The sequence below is a fragment of the Gastrolobium bilobum genome, unplaced genomic scaffold (assembly GCF_033153095.1).
Source record: "Gastrolobium bilobum isolate Gb01-03AN ecotype WA unplaced genomic scaffold, APGP_CSIRO_Gbil_v1 utg943, whole genome shotgun sequence".
In the NCBI taxonomy this organism is placed as follows: Eukaryota; Viridiplantae; Streptophyta; class Magnoliopsida; order Fabales; family Fabaceae; genus Gastrolobium; species Gastrolobium bilobum.
The window spans coordinates 20,159-38,272 of record NW_026896272.1 but is presented as its reverse complement, the minus strand read 5'-3'; the positions used below and the strand labels follow the sequence as shown (position 1 = coordinate 38,272).

Sequence of the window (18,114 nt, the reverse complement as noted above, 5' to 3'; positions counted from 1 at the left end):
TTACAACAGTGCATTCTTTGAGAGGCTTTTGCTGCAGCCTTTGATAACCGAGGCCCTTCTGGGAGCAATTTAGGAGTAGAGGGCTGAACTTTAAGTTTTTTTTTTTAACAATCAGGCGGTATATGTCAGAAATTTCAGCAAAACTGTTTCAGGCGCAACAGACTTGAGTTGAAATAAAAAATCTAATTACCACAACTAATTTCCAAACATGATTCAGGAGCAATCAGTCAGACTTCAAGTTATATGTTAATAGGCAAGCTCAACTAAGTTAAGTTAAAAAACAAAGGGTTAACCTACTCATGCTCCTACTAGAATACAACATGGTGGCTCCTTATCTCAAATAGCATAACTAGGGAGCAATCACAAAAGTTAGGCATCATGCATGTCAGAGAAGTGTAACAAAATTGGGTAATAAATTAACATTATCAATTTAGGCATATCAATTCACAGCAAAAGGTATATCGTAGTAGAAAAGTAAAGATAAAACAATGAGCAATTAGTAGTAGTGGTGTTCGTTTCCCAATCCAGACATTCAGGTATTTGTTCCATTAAAATTAATTAAGTTTAAAACATTGAGGAACGAATAAACCTAGGGTCACAATTGTGACTCTATTGTGCTCCTTTGTTGTCAATGGCTCCTTCTGCAGTAGGAGCATCAATTATTTCTTCCGGGGGAAATATGTCTGGGAAGGCTGGTATCCTTGCTTGGATTATGAACTTTTGAGACCAATTACCATCCATAACTTCATTTCTCTCATCAATGAAATGTTTTCTTAAAAAAAATTCTAAGCAAAGAATTATTCCTTAGATTGAGATTGGGTGTAAGTTGCTCGAGAGCAACCCCAAAACTAATTTCCTGCAGTGTTTTTCAGGCCAAAATTAATTAGTTATTCATAAAATGGAAAGAAATAAACTAAAAATGCAATTAAGAAAAGAAATTTGGGTTGTCTCCTAGTAGCGCTTCGTTTATAGTCTTAGCTCGACTTTTGCTCCTGGATCAGCTACTAATTGGGTAATTCTCTTGTGATCCTATACAGTCCATTCCAACTTTGCCTTAGCTTTCCAAGGAACCATTATGATCTTATATTAGGATGCAGTACTCTTGATCCAATCCTTAGCTCCTTATTTTTCAAATTCTGATCATCCCATTGTTTGATTCGCACTTCATAAAGAATTGCGCTCTCATAGACTTTGCTTCTAACTTCTTTCAATTTCTTAGTAAGCTATAATTCCTGCTCAGGCGTTAGAAATGAAGAAATAGTCACATGGAAAGTTTTTTCTTTACCCAAATGAGTATAATTCAATTGCTTCAGTGACTATTTTTGCTCCAAAGTTGGTGGTTGCTCCAAGGACAAAAATTTAGGCTTTTGCTCCTTCTTTGAACGATTGAGAGACTCAAAGGATTTCTCCCTCTTGCTCTCAAGTTGTACAAAGTCCATAGATACTAGGTATTCTTCCAGTTCCTCAAAATCAGCCATCAAAATTTCTGGTTCTAACAGTTCGATTTGCTCCTTCAACTTTTTAGAAAGCTGCATTTCTTGTTCAGGGACATTTATTGTAGGTGGAATGTATCCTCTATTAGGACCATTTCTAAAAGGTGCAGCCATATCATTCAAAGATGGTCCTTTATGTCCATTTGGTCTTCCTTCATTATTATTATCATAATTTCCATTTTTCCCATTATCACCATTATTATAAACTTCAGCCATTGTTTTCCTATCTTAAGTGTTCTTTCAGGTTCTGGATAAGAGTAGGCTTATTAGCTTCAGTGTTCAGAAACAATAGTCATAAATCAGAAGCAACAGAACAAAACAGTAAACTTAAACAAGAATGAAATAAAGGGGCAAATTATCCGCGACAACGGTGCCAATTACTTGTTAGGCCGAGATGTGCTCAGGTAAATGTGGAAGCAAAAGTAGTGCGGAGAAACTATTCTATTGAGGAGCAATTAATCATATAAAGAGAAAATCTACCCAAACTTCGCAAGCATACACATCAAGTAATATACGGTTTGTTATGAGCCTCAGATTATGGTTCTTAGGGAATAATTGTAAAAGTTGTGTTTAAAAAAATGTAAATAAGAAGAAGAAGTAATAAGGAGCAAACAAAGAGTAAGGAGCAATTCCCTTCAAGGAACCAATTCGTACTCAAACCAAGATTAACCAAAAAGCACTTGTCACCAGCTGATTGAACAAGGTTAAGGAATCTGAGCGACTAAGAGCTGGGTTTCTCCCTTAAGTTTTATTGAACCTTCCTTTAAAGGAAATTTCAAAATATGGGAATTGGGAGTAGTAAACTGAAAGTAAGGAGATCAGGAGCAACAGTTGGGAAACAGTACCACGGTAAAAGTAATAGAAATAGAGAGCAAAAAATAAATTATGGTTGAAAAATTCTTAACTTCGTCAATCAAGTAACAAAAATAATAAAATAACATAGAATCAAGATTAAAAAATCGTAGGCTCAGGTTGGTATTTTTGCCCTCTTAGTCATTCCTACAACTTTATATGTTTTATGAAATAAAATATGCTTCCTGCAAGATTTCAAGCTACGGGGACAGATTTCACTGTCTACACATTTTATGCTCCCTAAGTAAGCTGAAGAAAAACAACTATATTTACTCCAAACTACTTTAGGAATCTCAAGTTGAAACTCAAGGGAGATTATGTTTGCCTCATTCGAAGAAGTATGGCTGAAGAGATCACTAGCAAAAGTGATTTACATGTAACAGTGATCCACCTTCTGGGTATTCCTCTAGCTCAAATTAAAATACTCCAAGATTTCTAATTTTTCTCCGTACTACCTTGTGAGAGTTTCATCTACCAGGTAGTCCCAGGATGAGGTTGCAAACTAAGGGGTTTCACAATATTAGAGCAGTAAACCAAGAAACAACACACATTTCTTTAAAGAAAAATATGACTCTATTACAAGATCAACCTAGGACAAAGAGGGGTACTTCTACTTAGCTCTTGCCTACTAAAAATACTTAGCTTATACTGAAGAGCATAATAAAAACCTACTTACAAAATAAATCATAAAACCAGAAAAAATAAAGAAATCCTAAGGAGGACGAAGAGTCCTCTCTAAGAGTACCACAAAGTTTCTTAAGGTGATGATTTCTTCAGTATTTATAGGTGAAAGGTTTTTTAAAGGTGCAGTCGTGGCCATTGATCCTAATCCAATGGTCAGGATTGTGTTTTTCTCCTAAAAAAAAATATGTTGCTCCTTCCAGATTAGCCCTATATATTCCTCTAGGCTTATTTTCTTCCTTGTTTTTCTGAATTTTTGGTGTTGTGATGTTGCAAGGACGTTGTGAAATTCTCCTCTATGCTCCGCTGACGTGTCAATAAGCCATAGGCTTCTTTTTTGAAAAAGGGACGATGGTACAGTGCTTTTTTTGCTCTCTTTTTTTGCTTTGTGTTTTTTTTTGTCTCCCTCTATCCCTTTCTTCTTTCTTGCTCTCACAGTTTGCTTCTTTTCTGAATTGGGCATCTTCTAAATGGTTATTAGGCCTACTGTAAATGAGAAATAGTCTAGTAAGCCAGAAAGTGATAGAAATAAACCATTTCACACTCAGTTGCTCCTTAATTTCCAGAACTGCAAAATGCTCCAACCCAAATAACAGTTAATTGCTCCTGAACGCAAACTTAGTTTTAATTCGCAAAATTAATATCAAAAGTGGTGAATTCAGCAATGAAATACACAAGATAGCTTATCCAATTTTAGGAGCTATCACCATACTACAAAATCTGTTGCAAATACCCTCTGTGATGGATTTTACGTGGGAAAATAGGTCGTTGCAAAAACACTTGTTGCAAACGAGATTTACAACAAAATTTTGGCGATCTAGAATCCGTTGCAAATTGCAACGGATATATTCCAATGCAATATTGTGTAATTCCCTCGCAATATGCAACCCTGCCTATAGCATTCTTCTGTCGCAAAATGTGAAGGAATACACTCGCAAAATTCCACTCAAATATGCAATAGAAATATATAGATTAAAGTCCCTCGCAAATATGCATTAGATTAATTTGACTAGTCCATTGCAAAATCTGCGATGGAATATGAAATAGTAAATCACCGCAAAACTTGCATTCAAATTCGAAACATAAAATTCTCGCAAATTGCGATGACAAAATATATTCTGTCGCAGTATGGAAAACATGTGCAATAGAAACTTGAAAATAGTCCGTCGCAAATTGAGGACTTAGAAAAAAAAAGATTACAATTTCAAGGGTTCTTCCTACAGACAACAACCACTCAAATAAAGAAAAAACATATTACTAAATAAACAATACTGAATAATATATTAAAAAAATGTATATGTAGAAATATATACAACAACAATCCTAAAATAGGATTAATGTGTGAACAAAATGAAATATAAAGAACAATGTTGCCAACAAAATGAACTAAAAAGCAAAAAAATCATAAATAATGTCTATGTAGTAGCAACACGGTCATCCTCATCATCATCACCCGGAGGCAGCCCCTTATCCTTGTTGTTGTCCTGCTTTCCTTCATTAAGGCCTGGAATTGTTCTTGAATTTGCTTTATCACTGTCGCTTGCTAATTGAATAGCTGTTTCGTAGCATCCAACTGTTGTGTCGTAGCATTAAGTTGTTGTTCCAATGCCTTCATTCTTTTAAGCTCATCTACAAATACATCATTAGGAAGTAAGTTCAGGTTTTATACTAAAATTAAACGCACCAGGGAGTGAAAAAGTAAAAAATTAAGCTAAGAAGCATTACGTTTACCTGCAGAAACACCTCCAACCTGGCTGGATGAGCGCTTGCTATGCTTTAGTCAGCTGGTAGAGGCTCCCAACCCGAACACTCTTCCTTTCTAGTCAAATCCTCCTACAGCCTGAATGAAGAGGTTCTCGTTATTGGACTGAAAGGAGCCGAATGTGGGGTCTGTTGCAACCTACGTGGTCCTCTCCTGTGAAAGCTTCTCCCAATTTTCCTAAAAGAAAAAAAAAATAACACCACCAATGTGACATGTAAAATGAAATAAACATATTGCCTACTGAAACAAATAATAAAGCAAGAAATATCTCACTGTTAATTGCAATAACTTAGTGTTAATCTAGTGCTTCTCACCAACTGCCGACTCCTGAAAATGGGTTCGCTCAAAGGTGACCCAATCAACCATTTCTGGAGGCACGTCCGAAGAAGCTTCCTACAAATATAAATGAGAACCATTAATTAATTTGTTGGAAGAACAAAATATTAAATACCGAAATAGAAAAGAATTTACACTTACAATATTTCTCCGGGACCTATTTAGCTTATTTTGCACACACTTCTGCTCCCATTTCTCTCGGTGACCCATTTTGCAAATAATGCCGCTGCGTTTCAGCATGAATACAATTTGACTTGTTCTTATTTTCTCTCAATTTATGAAATCAATCAGACAACCACCTGCCTGCTATGAAGTTATAAGCTTTATGTAAATCTTTTTGATGCTGGGGCAACCACCTAAACTTTTCCTGAAAATAAAAAACGAACAATTAGTGCATAATTTGATACTAGTAATTAATTAGTTTGCATTTTGATAAGAACCAATCAATAACCGTAAAATGGATATATCTTACGAAGAAATCATTGAACCAAGCGGTGCGTGCATTCATAAGAATCTCTGACCAATTTCCCCATGGGTGATTGTAATTACGAAACAACTGCTCATCCATGAAATCCTTGACTAGTCTATAAGGCTCAAACCTAATAACAATGTACGGTTCAAAATATTAGCATACAAATAACAGGAAAAAATATTAGTACATTACTAGTAACAAATGAAATTTACTCGGTGGTGCCTATAGGACGGATCCACATCCTCCCTATTGTTGGATCAACTGTCCCCCACATGGGTGTAACAGACAAACTAGCGTCCCGGACATGGCTCGTAAGGGACGCAGCCTGCAAAAGGGAAAATGTTAAGCATTGAAAAAGGTTAGTATAGAGCCATTGAAAGAAAACTTTAATATACATCTAAATCAATCAGAAATCCTAAACTTAACCTGGTCTGTCACTTGCAGCGGATTAGTGGGAGTGGAAGGAAAATTCGTGTCGCCTATAATGGAGTTGGTAGTAGATGGTGAAGAGGATCCAATCTGTAGTGTAGGCAGTGATGAGGAATGGGTAGGCCCTCTATCAGAGGTAGTAGATGATGTCGTCCTACCTCCTCTAGCACCACGGCCTCTAACAACACTTATATACCTAATGTAAAAATATGTATCGCTATAAGAAATATGCAATATCACATTCTACGTCACTAATCACTTAGAATCCAAGTGTAATGAACTTTATGAAACATAACAGACAATAAGCATAACATGTCAAAGCAAATTAAAATGTATTTAGTACAACAAACCACCATAAACACAGAATCACATAAATCAGTCGTATAATTCTTGTTCTTCAACTTCTTCTTGCACAGCTTCCTCTGGAGTCTCATAGTCGTTGGAGTACAGGCTCACTACCTGAAGAAATCTCTTGTTCCTCATCCTCTGATTCCTCGTTGTCAATTTGGATAGGAATCAACTCTAACTTCGCAGTGGAGTCAAAGAGATTGCTTGATACATCATCCTCTGCAATATTTACGTGTAGTACACATTCTACATCAGCTTGGAATAGTTCAGTCACATCATTGTTCCGCTTGTTGAGCAAGTATAAATGGGTTATAACCCATTGTATATCTCCTTGGCCAATAGGCCTCAACATTTCCATATTTGTCCACTCTTGTCTCGCACAAGGTGTTATCAAACCAATCACATTTAAATAGAGTAACCAACTTGTCCCACTTGTAATGCAGCTGAATTATGTCAATTAACTTTTCTTAGTAGTCACCCTCGACCCCGTCGACCTGGTCACCTCGGCCATATACACCGTAATTGCAACTGGACAAATTTTCATTCGCTTCTACAGTTGCAAATTGATACCCATTGATTACATATTTTCTTAACCAGGTAACAACCTTTGTAGCTCCATCAGATAAATCCACGCAACATCATGTGAGGATGATTGGTTTTGCACTAAGTATTGCCGAAACCATTCGGGAAACTCAGAGAAAATGAATTGATCAACTTCGGAATCTGACCACGAAGGATTTTTTGATCGGGTCCATTTGGAGAAGTGACTATAAAAAAACACTTATCATGATGACACCCCTGAACTTGAAACACTACATTTCGTACACAAACAACTGAGCTTGTTATTGAACTAGTTGCATGCTCCAGAGCAAATTCGATAAACTCTTCCAAACCCTCCATGAATACTCGAGTTATTCATTTTGTCTCAGTTAGACGATTGTACATCTAACTCCTATCATGACTGTCTCGGTTAGGGTTAGGTATGAGTTATGGTTTAGGGTTTAGGGTTAGAGTTTGTTTAGTGTTAGGGTTTGTGTTTAGGGTTTAGGTGTAGGGTTAGGGTTATGGTTAGTGGTGGGGGGCATGTATGGTTTAGGTGTAGGTGTAGGCTTTAAGGTTAGGGTTTGTGTTTAGTGTTTAAGTGTAGGGTTTGTGTTTAGGGTTTAAGTGTAGGGATAAGGTTAGTGTTTTTGTGTATGTGTAGGGTTTACGGTTAAGGTTAGGGTATGTGTAGAATTTGTGTTTAGGATTTAGGTGTAAGGTTAAGGTTAGTGTTTGGGGGGGGGGATATAGGGTTAAGGTATATGTGTAGGGTTTAGGGTTAGTGTTAGTGTTTCGCGGGGGGGGGGGGGGGGGCATGTAGGGTTTAAGGTATATGTGTGGTGTGAGTGTGGGGTTCTAAGTTAGGGTTAGCGTGTGGGTGTGGGTATGAGTATAACACCTTGCATTTTTAAATTATATATTAATATATTAAACATGGGTTAAAGGGAAGGATTAGTGAAAATCAGGTCAAAATACAAAGGAAGGGTAAAACAGTAATTAGCCAAACACGCAACCCTAGGAAGGTAAAATTGAGTAGGAAGTCTCAAATGATAAAAATAACCCGGGAAATGGATTCAGAACGAAAAATTGAGTGGTTAGGCAAGTTTCGGAAAATTCAGTGAATAGTGTTTTTACTGGATAAAAATACCGCGGTACAGTTGCACCGTAAAATGTGTTGATTGAGCTCTAGGTTTTGAATACAAGTTATAAATGGTTTATGGAACTAGGAAATGTGATTTCTGGCGGAAATTGATGGAAATTAGTAAGTTTGGGGAAACGTGCCTACTGCGCACGTAACAGCTTAAAACTGCAATTTCTTCGAACGAGCGGAAAACTCTGGATTCATATGATCAAGGGTAATTAAAGGATAATGGTTAATGTTTAAAATTAGAGTTTCTAAATAGGTTAGGAAATTATGGACGTTTAGTGGAATAGGAGGGAAATTCGAATTAGTTTGAAATCGCGTGAGGTGGCGGTGGGGCCCACCTCACTTAAGTGGACTTAGCCACTTGTCCCAATCACTATTCACTCTCTCTTTCTCTCGTCCCTCACTCATCAAACCCGTGGCGATGGAGGGATTTGGGGCAAAACTTCAAGCTTTGATTTCTCACACAATAACTCACCAAAATCCACAAAGTTTGTCACTAAATTTCATGTAAACCATCATCCCAATCCAACCATACTATTATTAAGCCGTGAAAACCAATAGATTGAGAGAAAAATGCTACACATTGCCACAAAATTTTGAGTAGATTTGGTGTTCTTGAGTTGGTTGTTCAAGCTTTTGATTGAGTATCACTTGGAGGAGTCTTAGACCTTAATTGTGGGTAAGTTTCAACACATCTCATTGGTTGAATCATGAGTTTGAAATTTTGTAACCTAGAGCTATTTTGTATGAATTGATGTAGTTCGAGAGCTCAAATGGAAAATGTGTATTCGATAAATTTGTCTTAGAATGATGTTTTGGAGTGTTGTATGTCATAAAATTTATTGGTGAAATGTGATGATAACTTAGGAAAAATTTGGGTGAAATTCCATGACTTTGTGATGTTGGTTGATTTTAGGATTGTGTAATTGAGTTGTTGTATGGTTGTATGAGTTAATAATAGGATTGTATGAGGTGTGGAGTAGTTGAATTGGATTGAAAATCCCTTGGGGTATGCCTATGATGATTTCGGCCAAAGAGGGGAAAATGGGGTGTTGATGTTGTGAAATTGTATGATGGGTATGTGGTGGTGTCAAATGGTAATTAGAAGGGTTGTGTGATAAATTGATGCTTTGAAAATCAAAAGAAAAATGGTTGGATTGTATGAAATTGAAAATTGAACCTAGAGCAAATTAATTGGCAAAATGATGTTTGAATGATGTAGGATGCAAATTGGCACCTAAAATGACATTGGGGTAACCTTGGGATGCTTAAGAAAAATAAAAAGAAAAATATTTTGTAATTTTGCACTACAATGGCCGAACCTACCATGGTGTAGGAGGAATTTGACGTTTTTGGATTTTGATAGATTTACCGTGTGTTGATAATCCGTATATGGTCATTGTAGGTTGCCTTTCTTGAATTTGAACCCCGAATCGTGAGGTCGGTGGGTTTCCCTTAGTCCCGGACCAAGTGGGATTGTGGTGAGTATTTTGGAACCATGCTTGTAGAATTAATAACTTGCATGTGTTTGGATGAATGGTAATTAATTGGGAATGTCCTCTGTGTAGGCATTTCTGTTGTATACTTAGCTCGGGAAATATACTGCATTGGAGCTGTGGGAGAGGATTATACAAGTAACCTCTTGGTACTGGGGTTTGATCCCCTTGTGTGTTCCACCATGCCCGTTGAGGGTAATGGTAGGAAGTGTATGTAAATGATATAGGATAACATGTTCATGCATATTGTATGTGTGTTGGTACATAGGATGTACCGTGTCTCTGGCCAGTAAACGGTTTGCCTTCGGGCGTTACAGACTTTCACTGGATAGGTCTCCGAGAGGGAGTTCCAGTTGACCTGGGGTCGTGGTGTGTGATCCGGATAGGAGCACACTAGGAAGTCTCGGGTGGATATGGATGGAGGGTGCCTTGATTTGATCTTCTGGGAACACGCCTTGGTTTGAAACCCGTAGGCTTATATGACCATTCCAACTTCGTCGTATTTTGTATCCCTATGCTCCCCTATTTCACTAAATCCCTTGCTTTATCCCGTTTTCGGATGTTATGTTATTTATATGCATCGAAGTGAGACATTGGGCGGAGTATTCTCCAGAACCTCTGGGTTACTGAGATATATTTGTATATCTCATCCCGCTTTGGAAACTTTATTTCAGGAGGTAGCAGTGGTGTTGAAGCGGCGGGCAAGAAGCCCGTAGGTTGAGCTGGAGGATTTATACGTATTTTGCATTTTGAGGCCATTGGGCCTAGGCTAGATTTAGGTCATGAACAATGCATATGATTAGGATTATTTTTATCATTTTGTTCATGATGTATTTTGTTTAAGTTTAGTCTTTTATTATCATGATTTACCTTGGAGCAATTATTATGTTTTATTTGAAAGTTATGAGTTGTAATTGAAATATGTCATTTGGAGGAGTTGTAAATTGTAATATGGACATTTGATGTAACATCGAAATATGTAATATGATGAAAGGGCAATAGGCGTATTCTAGGATGTGAATGATGATTTATGATTCAAAGAATGCATGCAATTGGACTTTTGTGATTGAAATTAGTTAAATTGAAAAGTAAGCATTGATTATGTAATTTGAGTAAATTGGATATAAAATGTTAAGGGTTGTAAGAGTACCAAGGCATTGCTGGTCTTTGTGTGCCGCCCAATGATTATTAGGTACAAATTGAGGTTAGGGAACACTTTTACAAATTTGGGATTTATTAGAAAAACAAAGGAAACTCTGGCAAATTTTCTAGAAATTGGCAGAATTTAGGAAAACTTTGGGAGAGCATATTTCCCTCCACAGAATTCCGATAGGGACGTACCATACTCAGTTTTGAAGCTTCAGATGTCCTCTATCTCGTGTCAAAATTTGAGGAAAATCTGGGTTGGACGTCGGCCTGTAGAAGGCAGAGAACACAGACTGCCCATTTGGTTACTACACATGTGGTAGTTCTGGTGCAAGATTGGAAAAATTATTTCCGCTTCATTTATTGGTCAAATTAGCTGTATGATATATAAAATTTAAGCTTGAGGTGTCTAGTTTCATTTATAAAAATTTGAGAGCAATTGGTTGAGTGGATTTTCCAGAATAATTGATTGAGCGAAGGCTGTTTGGAGCCGTTTTGGGGTTGGCTGGCAGAATTGCTTGTCCAACTTCAAACGGCGATATCCAGAGCAAACGAGAACTTTATGACTCATGTGATAGCTTCCTAGAAATTTAATTAAGTCTATAATAACATACTAAAATATCAGAGTCTTTTTGTATGCAGTTTGTTCGAAGAAAATTAAAGACCGAACTATGTTCGGATAGGTAGAAAACGTAAAACTGAGATTTTAGCTAAGCGGGTTTATGGGAACCCCTTAGTGACTTAAGAGAAGTAATATATGATGTAAAAGTAGTTTAAATAATTATTCCGCAAAGATTTTACAGTTACAGTCACAGCTTTTATTTATTACGCTTTTATTGTTTTAAATGCTCGCGTAATAAACGGATAAAATTTACTCGCATTTTTATAAATGAATTGCTGTGATTGTAACTGCGCTTAATATCATAATTATTGTTAACAATACCGGTGTACAATGAGCTGTTACAATGAGAATCATCATAACTTTACATGACTATTACAAATCTTGATAAACTTCCTAATTTTAGCCGGTGAAAAATTATAAGCTGCTTAATTTCTGTACCCACATGTGATCAGCACCAGCCACCAAGGATTTTGAAATACAACATTTCCAAAAGCAACATACTCATGCGAATCAAATTGAGATTGCAGCAAAAACATGTTAAAAAGTAATTAAATTCATTAAAGCAACCAAGTATCGACAAAAATAGAGAGCACAAACCATCACAGAAACACAAACAGAGAGGACAAGGAATGAAAGAACTAATCGGGGTCAAGGTTGACAAACCTTATCAACCGGAGAGAAGCTTGTTCACCCATAAACTCATATTTTGATCATCAGCACATACACGATTTAATCCTAGAAATGGGACGAAGTTAATAAAAATTACACAATTTAAATTTCCTCAACTAAAACAGCCCCTAGGTTTCAACTTAAATCAAAAATACAAAGGGGGATTTCTGAAAAAATAAAATGAGTTTACTCAATTCAAAATTTATGTTTCAGTTAGATTTGAGGGGAATAAGATAAGAGGGTTTGATTTAAATGCCACCATTTAAATGTCAGAAGCAAAAATCGATAGCAAAATCAGGTGAAGGATTGGATGAAAACCCTAAAAATGGTAGCTGTGAATGGTGTGGCAAAGATGGTGAGCAGCGACCAAACATGCTCCGACCAACCCTGTGGCAGACAGTAGCGATGGATGCAACTCTACGAGGAGGAAGTCTAATAGCAACAATATATGTAGAAGACAGACACGTGAGAGAAGGGGGGAATGAGAGAGAGAACTCCTTGGTGAAACTAACAGTAGTGTTACTCTGGTAAAGGTGATGAGTGTGGGCAGGTGATGGTTGTGCTCCAATGATGATGTGTGTGCATCGAAAGGGTGTGAGTGTGGTTTTTGAGAGGTTGATAAACTCATAGTTTACCATGTTTTTAGGCTTAAATATGATTGATATATGTTATGAATTGCATGTAAATTAGGGTTTTATACTGTAAATTACATTAATTGAATATCTTGCTAACATGTTGTCGTAATGCTGATTTACAAGGGTTTTTGACACCAATTATGGCATTTTGGAACCAAAGGAAGACATCATGTTAAGTTGAAGCACAAGAAAGCAAGATTCCAAGTGTATACCAGCTGAAGGAGGACGTTTTAGCGTCCATGAAGCACGTTTAAACGCACAAAAGAAAGAAAAATACCATTGCTCCCTGGAGGAGAGCGTTTTGGCGCGCAAACACCACGCCAAAACGCCCTTGAAGCCACAAAAACAATTCGAAGAGCACGTTTTCGCGTGCTACAGCACGCCAAAACGTGCTAAGGCAGACAACAATCAGTTATTTGACAGCGAGAAGATTTACCAAAGAATTGCTAAAGGTTCAAAGGAAGATTTGATCAAGATACGCAACAAATTCCATGAAGATTTAAAGAAGATTTATTCATATAGGATATGGAACTAAAACGGAAACAAATCAAGATGATTCCTGAGAAGATTGAAGCAGGATACAACGAAGATTTAAAACTCTAATTCATCAACCAAATCTCCAAGATTTTACATGAAAAAGGAAACAAAGATGAAATCAAATACAAATCTTGTATGGATTCATTGAAAGATTAGATGAAGAATACAACCCCAAAAAGCTATAAATAAGGAGCTTGGGGTCAAGACCAATTCACCATTCACCAATTCATTCATCTCATCCATACTCCAAGGAGGAATCCTGTTGTGGAGCGCTGGAACACTGAGTAACCAAGTCAACATCACACCAATGGGGGCTTGGGGTTCTCTTTTCTTTATTATTTCTTTTCTTTTCAGTATGCTAGAGTAGTTTTTTTATGTAGTTAAGGGTAGATGGAACCCAATTGAATCTTTATGTTTATGAATTAAATTGTCTCTGAATCATGTTCTTTTTATAATTGAATAAATTATCTTTTTTTTAATGTTTTCTATGAGTTTGTTCCTTATAGAATGATTTTGGGGAATTGTATGACAATAGGGATGTTGGTGCATGAACCTTGACTTGATAATTTATCATAATCCTTGTGTTCTAGGAATAGGAATAGGAATAGACATAAGGTAATTATGCAATCTTGTAATTCTTGATCTTAATGCAAGTTTTCTTGGGGGAATAATCGGGGAACTAGAGCTCTTTCAAGATCACATAGATTTAGGGTAACAAGGAATTGAGCCCTAATTAACTTAGAAAGAATTGATTGTCAATATATTAAGAAACAGATTCTTGGTTTTTTAATTCATAACATATTGAGGATATTGGGGAAGTCAAAACCTTAACTATGCTTTTCTTTAAATCTTAATCAAACATCATCTCATTCATTCTTTTAATTCTAGAATTTCATACTTGCATTGTTTTTAAATTTAGGTTCTTTGAACCACAATTCTCTTCATCTAAATTCACTATTCTCTCAAACCCAACCTTTGATTGTCCAACTAAAACGCAATTAGTGAACTAGTGCTTGAAATTCTGATCCTCGTGGAAACGATCTCGTACTCAGTACACTTTATTACTTTCACGACCGATGCACTTGCCGTTTTGCTATCAAGTTTTTGGCGCCGCTGCCGGGGATCGAATTCTTCAACATTAGAAGTAACTAATTAAATTTTAGATTGGACTCTTATTTTTCTGCTCTTTAAGCATATCATAAAAACATTTTTTGCATCCAAAAATTATGCATATTTTTCTGCATATTTAATTTTCTGCATTAATTTCTTTAATTTTCTGTTTTGTGTTTCTTATTTTTCTGCACATCTTTTCAACTCTTAGTTTATGCGAGGTACTTCTAACTCGTGACTCTTGCAGTTTGATACTGAGATAGAAAAGACAGAGAGAAAACTTAGGAAGGACGCAAAAGCAAAGAAAGCGAAAGAAACAAAAACAGCATCAACTTCTACGAAAACAAAGGAGGAACCTAAGGAAGAACCAATGGCAGAAAACAACAATCAAATTGTTCGAAGGACATTGGGGCATTACATGACCCCAGCTCGAGCTCCACAGACAGCGAGCATTGTTAGACCCCAAATAGAGGCTAACAACTTTGAACTAAAGCCGGCGTTACTGCAACTGATTCAAAAAGAACAGTTCGCTGGAGGAAGCACAGTGAACCCCTACTGTCATCTTGATGACTTCTTACTTTATTGTGATAAATTAAAAGTAAATGGAGTTTCTCGTGATGCTATCTTACTCAGGCTATTTCCATGCTCACTGAAAGATGAAGCAAGAGATTGGTTGCAGTCTCAAGCTGAAGGAAGCATAACCAGTTGGGATGACTTAGCCGCGAAATTCTTGGCAAGATTTTTCTCAGCTTCAAAGATGGCTAGGCTCAAGGTGGAGATCACAGCTTTCGAACAAAAAGAAAGCGAATCTTTGTACGAGGCTTGGACACGATTCAAAGGATTACTCAGGAAGTGTCCTCAACATGGAATTGAAGCATGGGAGAATGCAAGAATCTTTCTCCAAGGGAAGATAGCCAACACAAGAACATTGGTAAATGCCGCTTCAGGAGGCTCATTGAAAACAAAAACTCCTGAGGAGGCACTTGAATTGTTGGAATCATTAGCATCTTAAGAATTTGACAATGCTCCTACTCCAGTTGCACCCAGAAGTTCAAGAATCATGAAGCTAGAAGGCTATGATGCAATATTAGCCCAAAATGAACAAATGCTACAAATGCACAAGAAACAACAAGAACAATTAGATGCTCTTAATAAGAAATTTAATATTTCTCAAATTTCTTCTGTTTCTAATGCTAACATTAAATGTGATATTTGTCAGGAGGCTCATGCAACTGAGGATTGTGAATACATCAAAAACACAGAAAAGCAACAGCAGAGGCCAATGCACTCTGGTATGATCAAAAGAACTCGAACAACCAAGGAAGGAATCAATATGGTAACCAAGGGTGGAAGAATAACAACCAACACCCTGGGTTGAGTTACAAGTCAAACTACCAGCTGAATCCTCATATGCCATTACAACAATAGCAACCTCCACTATCAGAGTGGGAAAAAGCATTTGCACAGCTGTTCAAGACCACCTCAGACTACATTCAGAATTCAAATTCCTTCAGAGAGGAGACAAGAGCCTCATTCCGGAATCAAGAAGCTTCGATCCGAAACTTGGAGACTCAAATTGGTCAGCTGTCAAGACAGTTCACTGAAAGAACTCAGGGCACTTTTCCAAGCAACACAGTTGTCAATCAAAGGGAGCATTGCAATGCTATCACCACTAGGAGTGGGACAGTGATTCAACCTGTGGAAAAGCCACCAGTTGAAAAGAAGAAAGAAGCTAAACCTGAAGTTGAGAAAGAGAAAGAAGAAGAAGAATTAGAAGCTGAAAAATGCATTCCAGAGAAGAAGCTGTTCAAGTGGGAGAAAAAGAAAGCTCTGGACAGGCAACCAAAAGCGGCAGACCCGTCTCCATATGCAAAAGTTCCATACCCTCAGCGGTTGAAACAAGAGGTCCAGAAACAACGATACACCAAATTTCTGGACATCTTCAAGAAGCTGCAAGTCAACATCCCTTTTGCTGAAGCTTTAGAGAACATGCCCAACTATGCAAGGTTTATGAAGGATCTATTATCAAGGAAACGTAAGTTGCGGGAATGTGAGACAGTAAATCTGACGGAGGAATGTAATGCTATCAGCGAAAAGAAGTTACCTACAAAAGTCAAGGATCCAAGGAGCTTCAGCATTCCATGCACTATAGGCAAGAGAGAAGTAGACAATGTTTTATGTGATCTTGGAGCTAGCATCAATGTCATGCCACTCTCCATGATGAAGAAGCTGGGGATAACCGAAGTGAAGCCCACAAAGACGATAGTGCAACTGGCTGACCGCTCTTCAAAGCAAGCTTATGGTATCATCGAGGACATATTGGTTAAGGTAGACAAATTCATCATTCTTGTCGATTTTGTCATCCTTGACATTGAAGAAGATGCCACAATTGCTATGATTTTTGGAAGACCCTTCTTGGCAACTTCAGGAGCACTGATTGATGTACTTAAAGGTGAGAAGATATTACGGGTAGACAGAGAACAAGCAACTTTCAAGTTCTTTGACAAAGAAGTCCCCTCATCTGTAGCTCAACCGGAAGATCAAGTCTACTACATTGGTGAAAAGAAAGGTGAAGAAGAACACAATGAGGAGTCTTCTCGAGAAAGTAAGCCAAAGGTTAAGATGGAGAAACCTAGTAGCGAAGGAAAGAATGTAAAAGTCAAGTTCAAAGTTCCTGAGACTACTTTACCTCATCCATATGCAGACGAGCACTATGGTAGGACACAATTTCTGAATGATGGAGCTTGGTCATCACCAAGCTTATGCTTTGAGCCACCATGATCATAAGTCAGGTACGTCAGGCTCGTGACGTTAAACAAGCGCTGACGAGTAGGCAAACCCGTAGTTGACTGCTTTTTATTTAAATTTTTAGTATTAGTTTATTTTTCCAAAGAAAAAGAAAAAGCAAAAAGAGACAGACAAGTAAGGTCAAGGACATGACTGAGTTTAAAGGAAGCGAAAACGATGAATCAAGAGGCTAAGGTATGGAATTTTAAAGCTTAAATATAAAGATTACCTTTGCTTATACATGTTTTAGCGTCCACATGCATGCTAAAACGTGCTACTGACCAAAATTAGCAAAAGCACATGCCTATGAGCGTTTTAGCGTGCAACAAGCACGCCAAAACGCTATGGAATGAGCAAATTGGGATTCGAAGAGCACGTTTTGACGTGCTCCTGGGCGCCAAAACGTGCTCCTGTTTTCACAGGTGGTAGCCCCTGCATACACGCGTTTTAGCGTGAATTATGGGCTCCAAAACGCTCCAACGCGGGCCCAAAAAATTTTAAAGGCCTATTATTTCCAAACCACATGTGGTCATGGACCTCCACCTTTCCAGCCTACACCTTATGATGGCTCCGATGAGGAGGTCACTTTTGATGCTGTCAGGCGGAGCACTTCTACATCTCAGGCCACCACTTCACATGCTGCTGAGGATGAGGACACCGAGATGATCCCGGCCATTGTCCGAGATGCTGAGGAGGAGGACCAAGACGATTGAGACATCCCTTTTCCCATTCCCCCTCGTACTTTCTTTTGATGTTTTGAGATTAGCTTTTTTGTTTGACATGCTAACCCTGTGACATGTTTCATACTATCGCTTTTATGAATGATGAGTTAGATTGTTTCATGTTGTTTCAGAATAAGCGACTAGTTATGCTTAGCTTGCACACGAATTATTTTTAGATTTAAATCTGTTGCTGAGGACAGCAAAATTTAAATTTGGGAATGGAGAATGCGCGTTCCATCTAAGCACATTGGATTGACACCGGAGGAATTTTAATGAGTATACACAGAATCTCCGGTCAAGACAGGGAACTATCTCAAATTCCTTTTT

The 18,114-nt window shown here is 37.6% G+C and overlaps 1 protein-coding gene and 1 non-coding gene across 2 annotated transcripts; one reads left to right on the top strand and one right to left on the bottom strand.

Annotated features, from left to right (window-relative positions):
- The first annotated feature begins 12,321 nt into the window (after nt 1–12,321).
- LOC133298561 (uncharacterized) lies at nt 12,322–17,059 on the top strand. The gene is made up of 6 exons (XM_061497884.1): nt 12,322–12,351; nt 14,526–15,209; nt 15,498–15,614; nt 15,707–16,450; nt 16,505–16,847; nt 16,983–17,059. Exons 1-6 carry the CDS (start codon nt 12,322–12,324, stop codon nt 17,057–17,059), a joined length of 1,995 nt encoding a protein of 664 aa, XP_061353868.1.
- Nucleotides 15,042–15,148, bottom strand: LOC133298567 (small nucleolar RNA R71). Its single transcript, XR_009749820.1, has one exon. It is a non-coding gene; the product is annotated as a small nucleolar RNA R71 (small nucleolar RNA).
- Nucleotides 17,060–18,114: the final 1,055 nt, after the last annotated feature.

Coding starts and splice junctions, on each gene's coding strand:
- LOC133298561 (XM_061497884.1), top strand. CDS start 12,322: ATGGTAGCTGTGAATGGTGTGGCAAAGATG. Junction 15,210..15,497: donor TAGCCAACACAAGAACATTG/GTAAATGCCGCT, acceptor GATATTTGTCAG/GAGGCTCATGCAACTGAGGA. Junction 16,848..16,982: donor CTACATTGGTGAAAAGAAAG/GTGAAGAAGAAC, acceptor ATCCATATGCAG/ACGAGCACTATGGTAGGACA.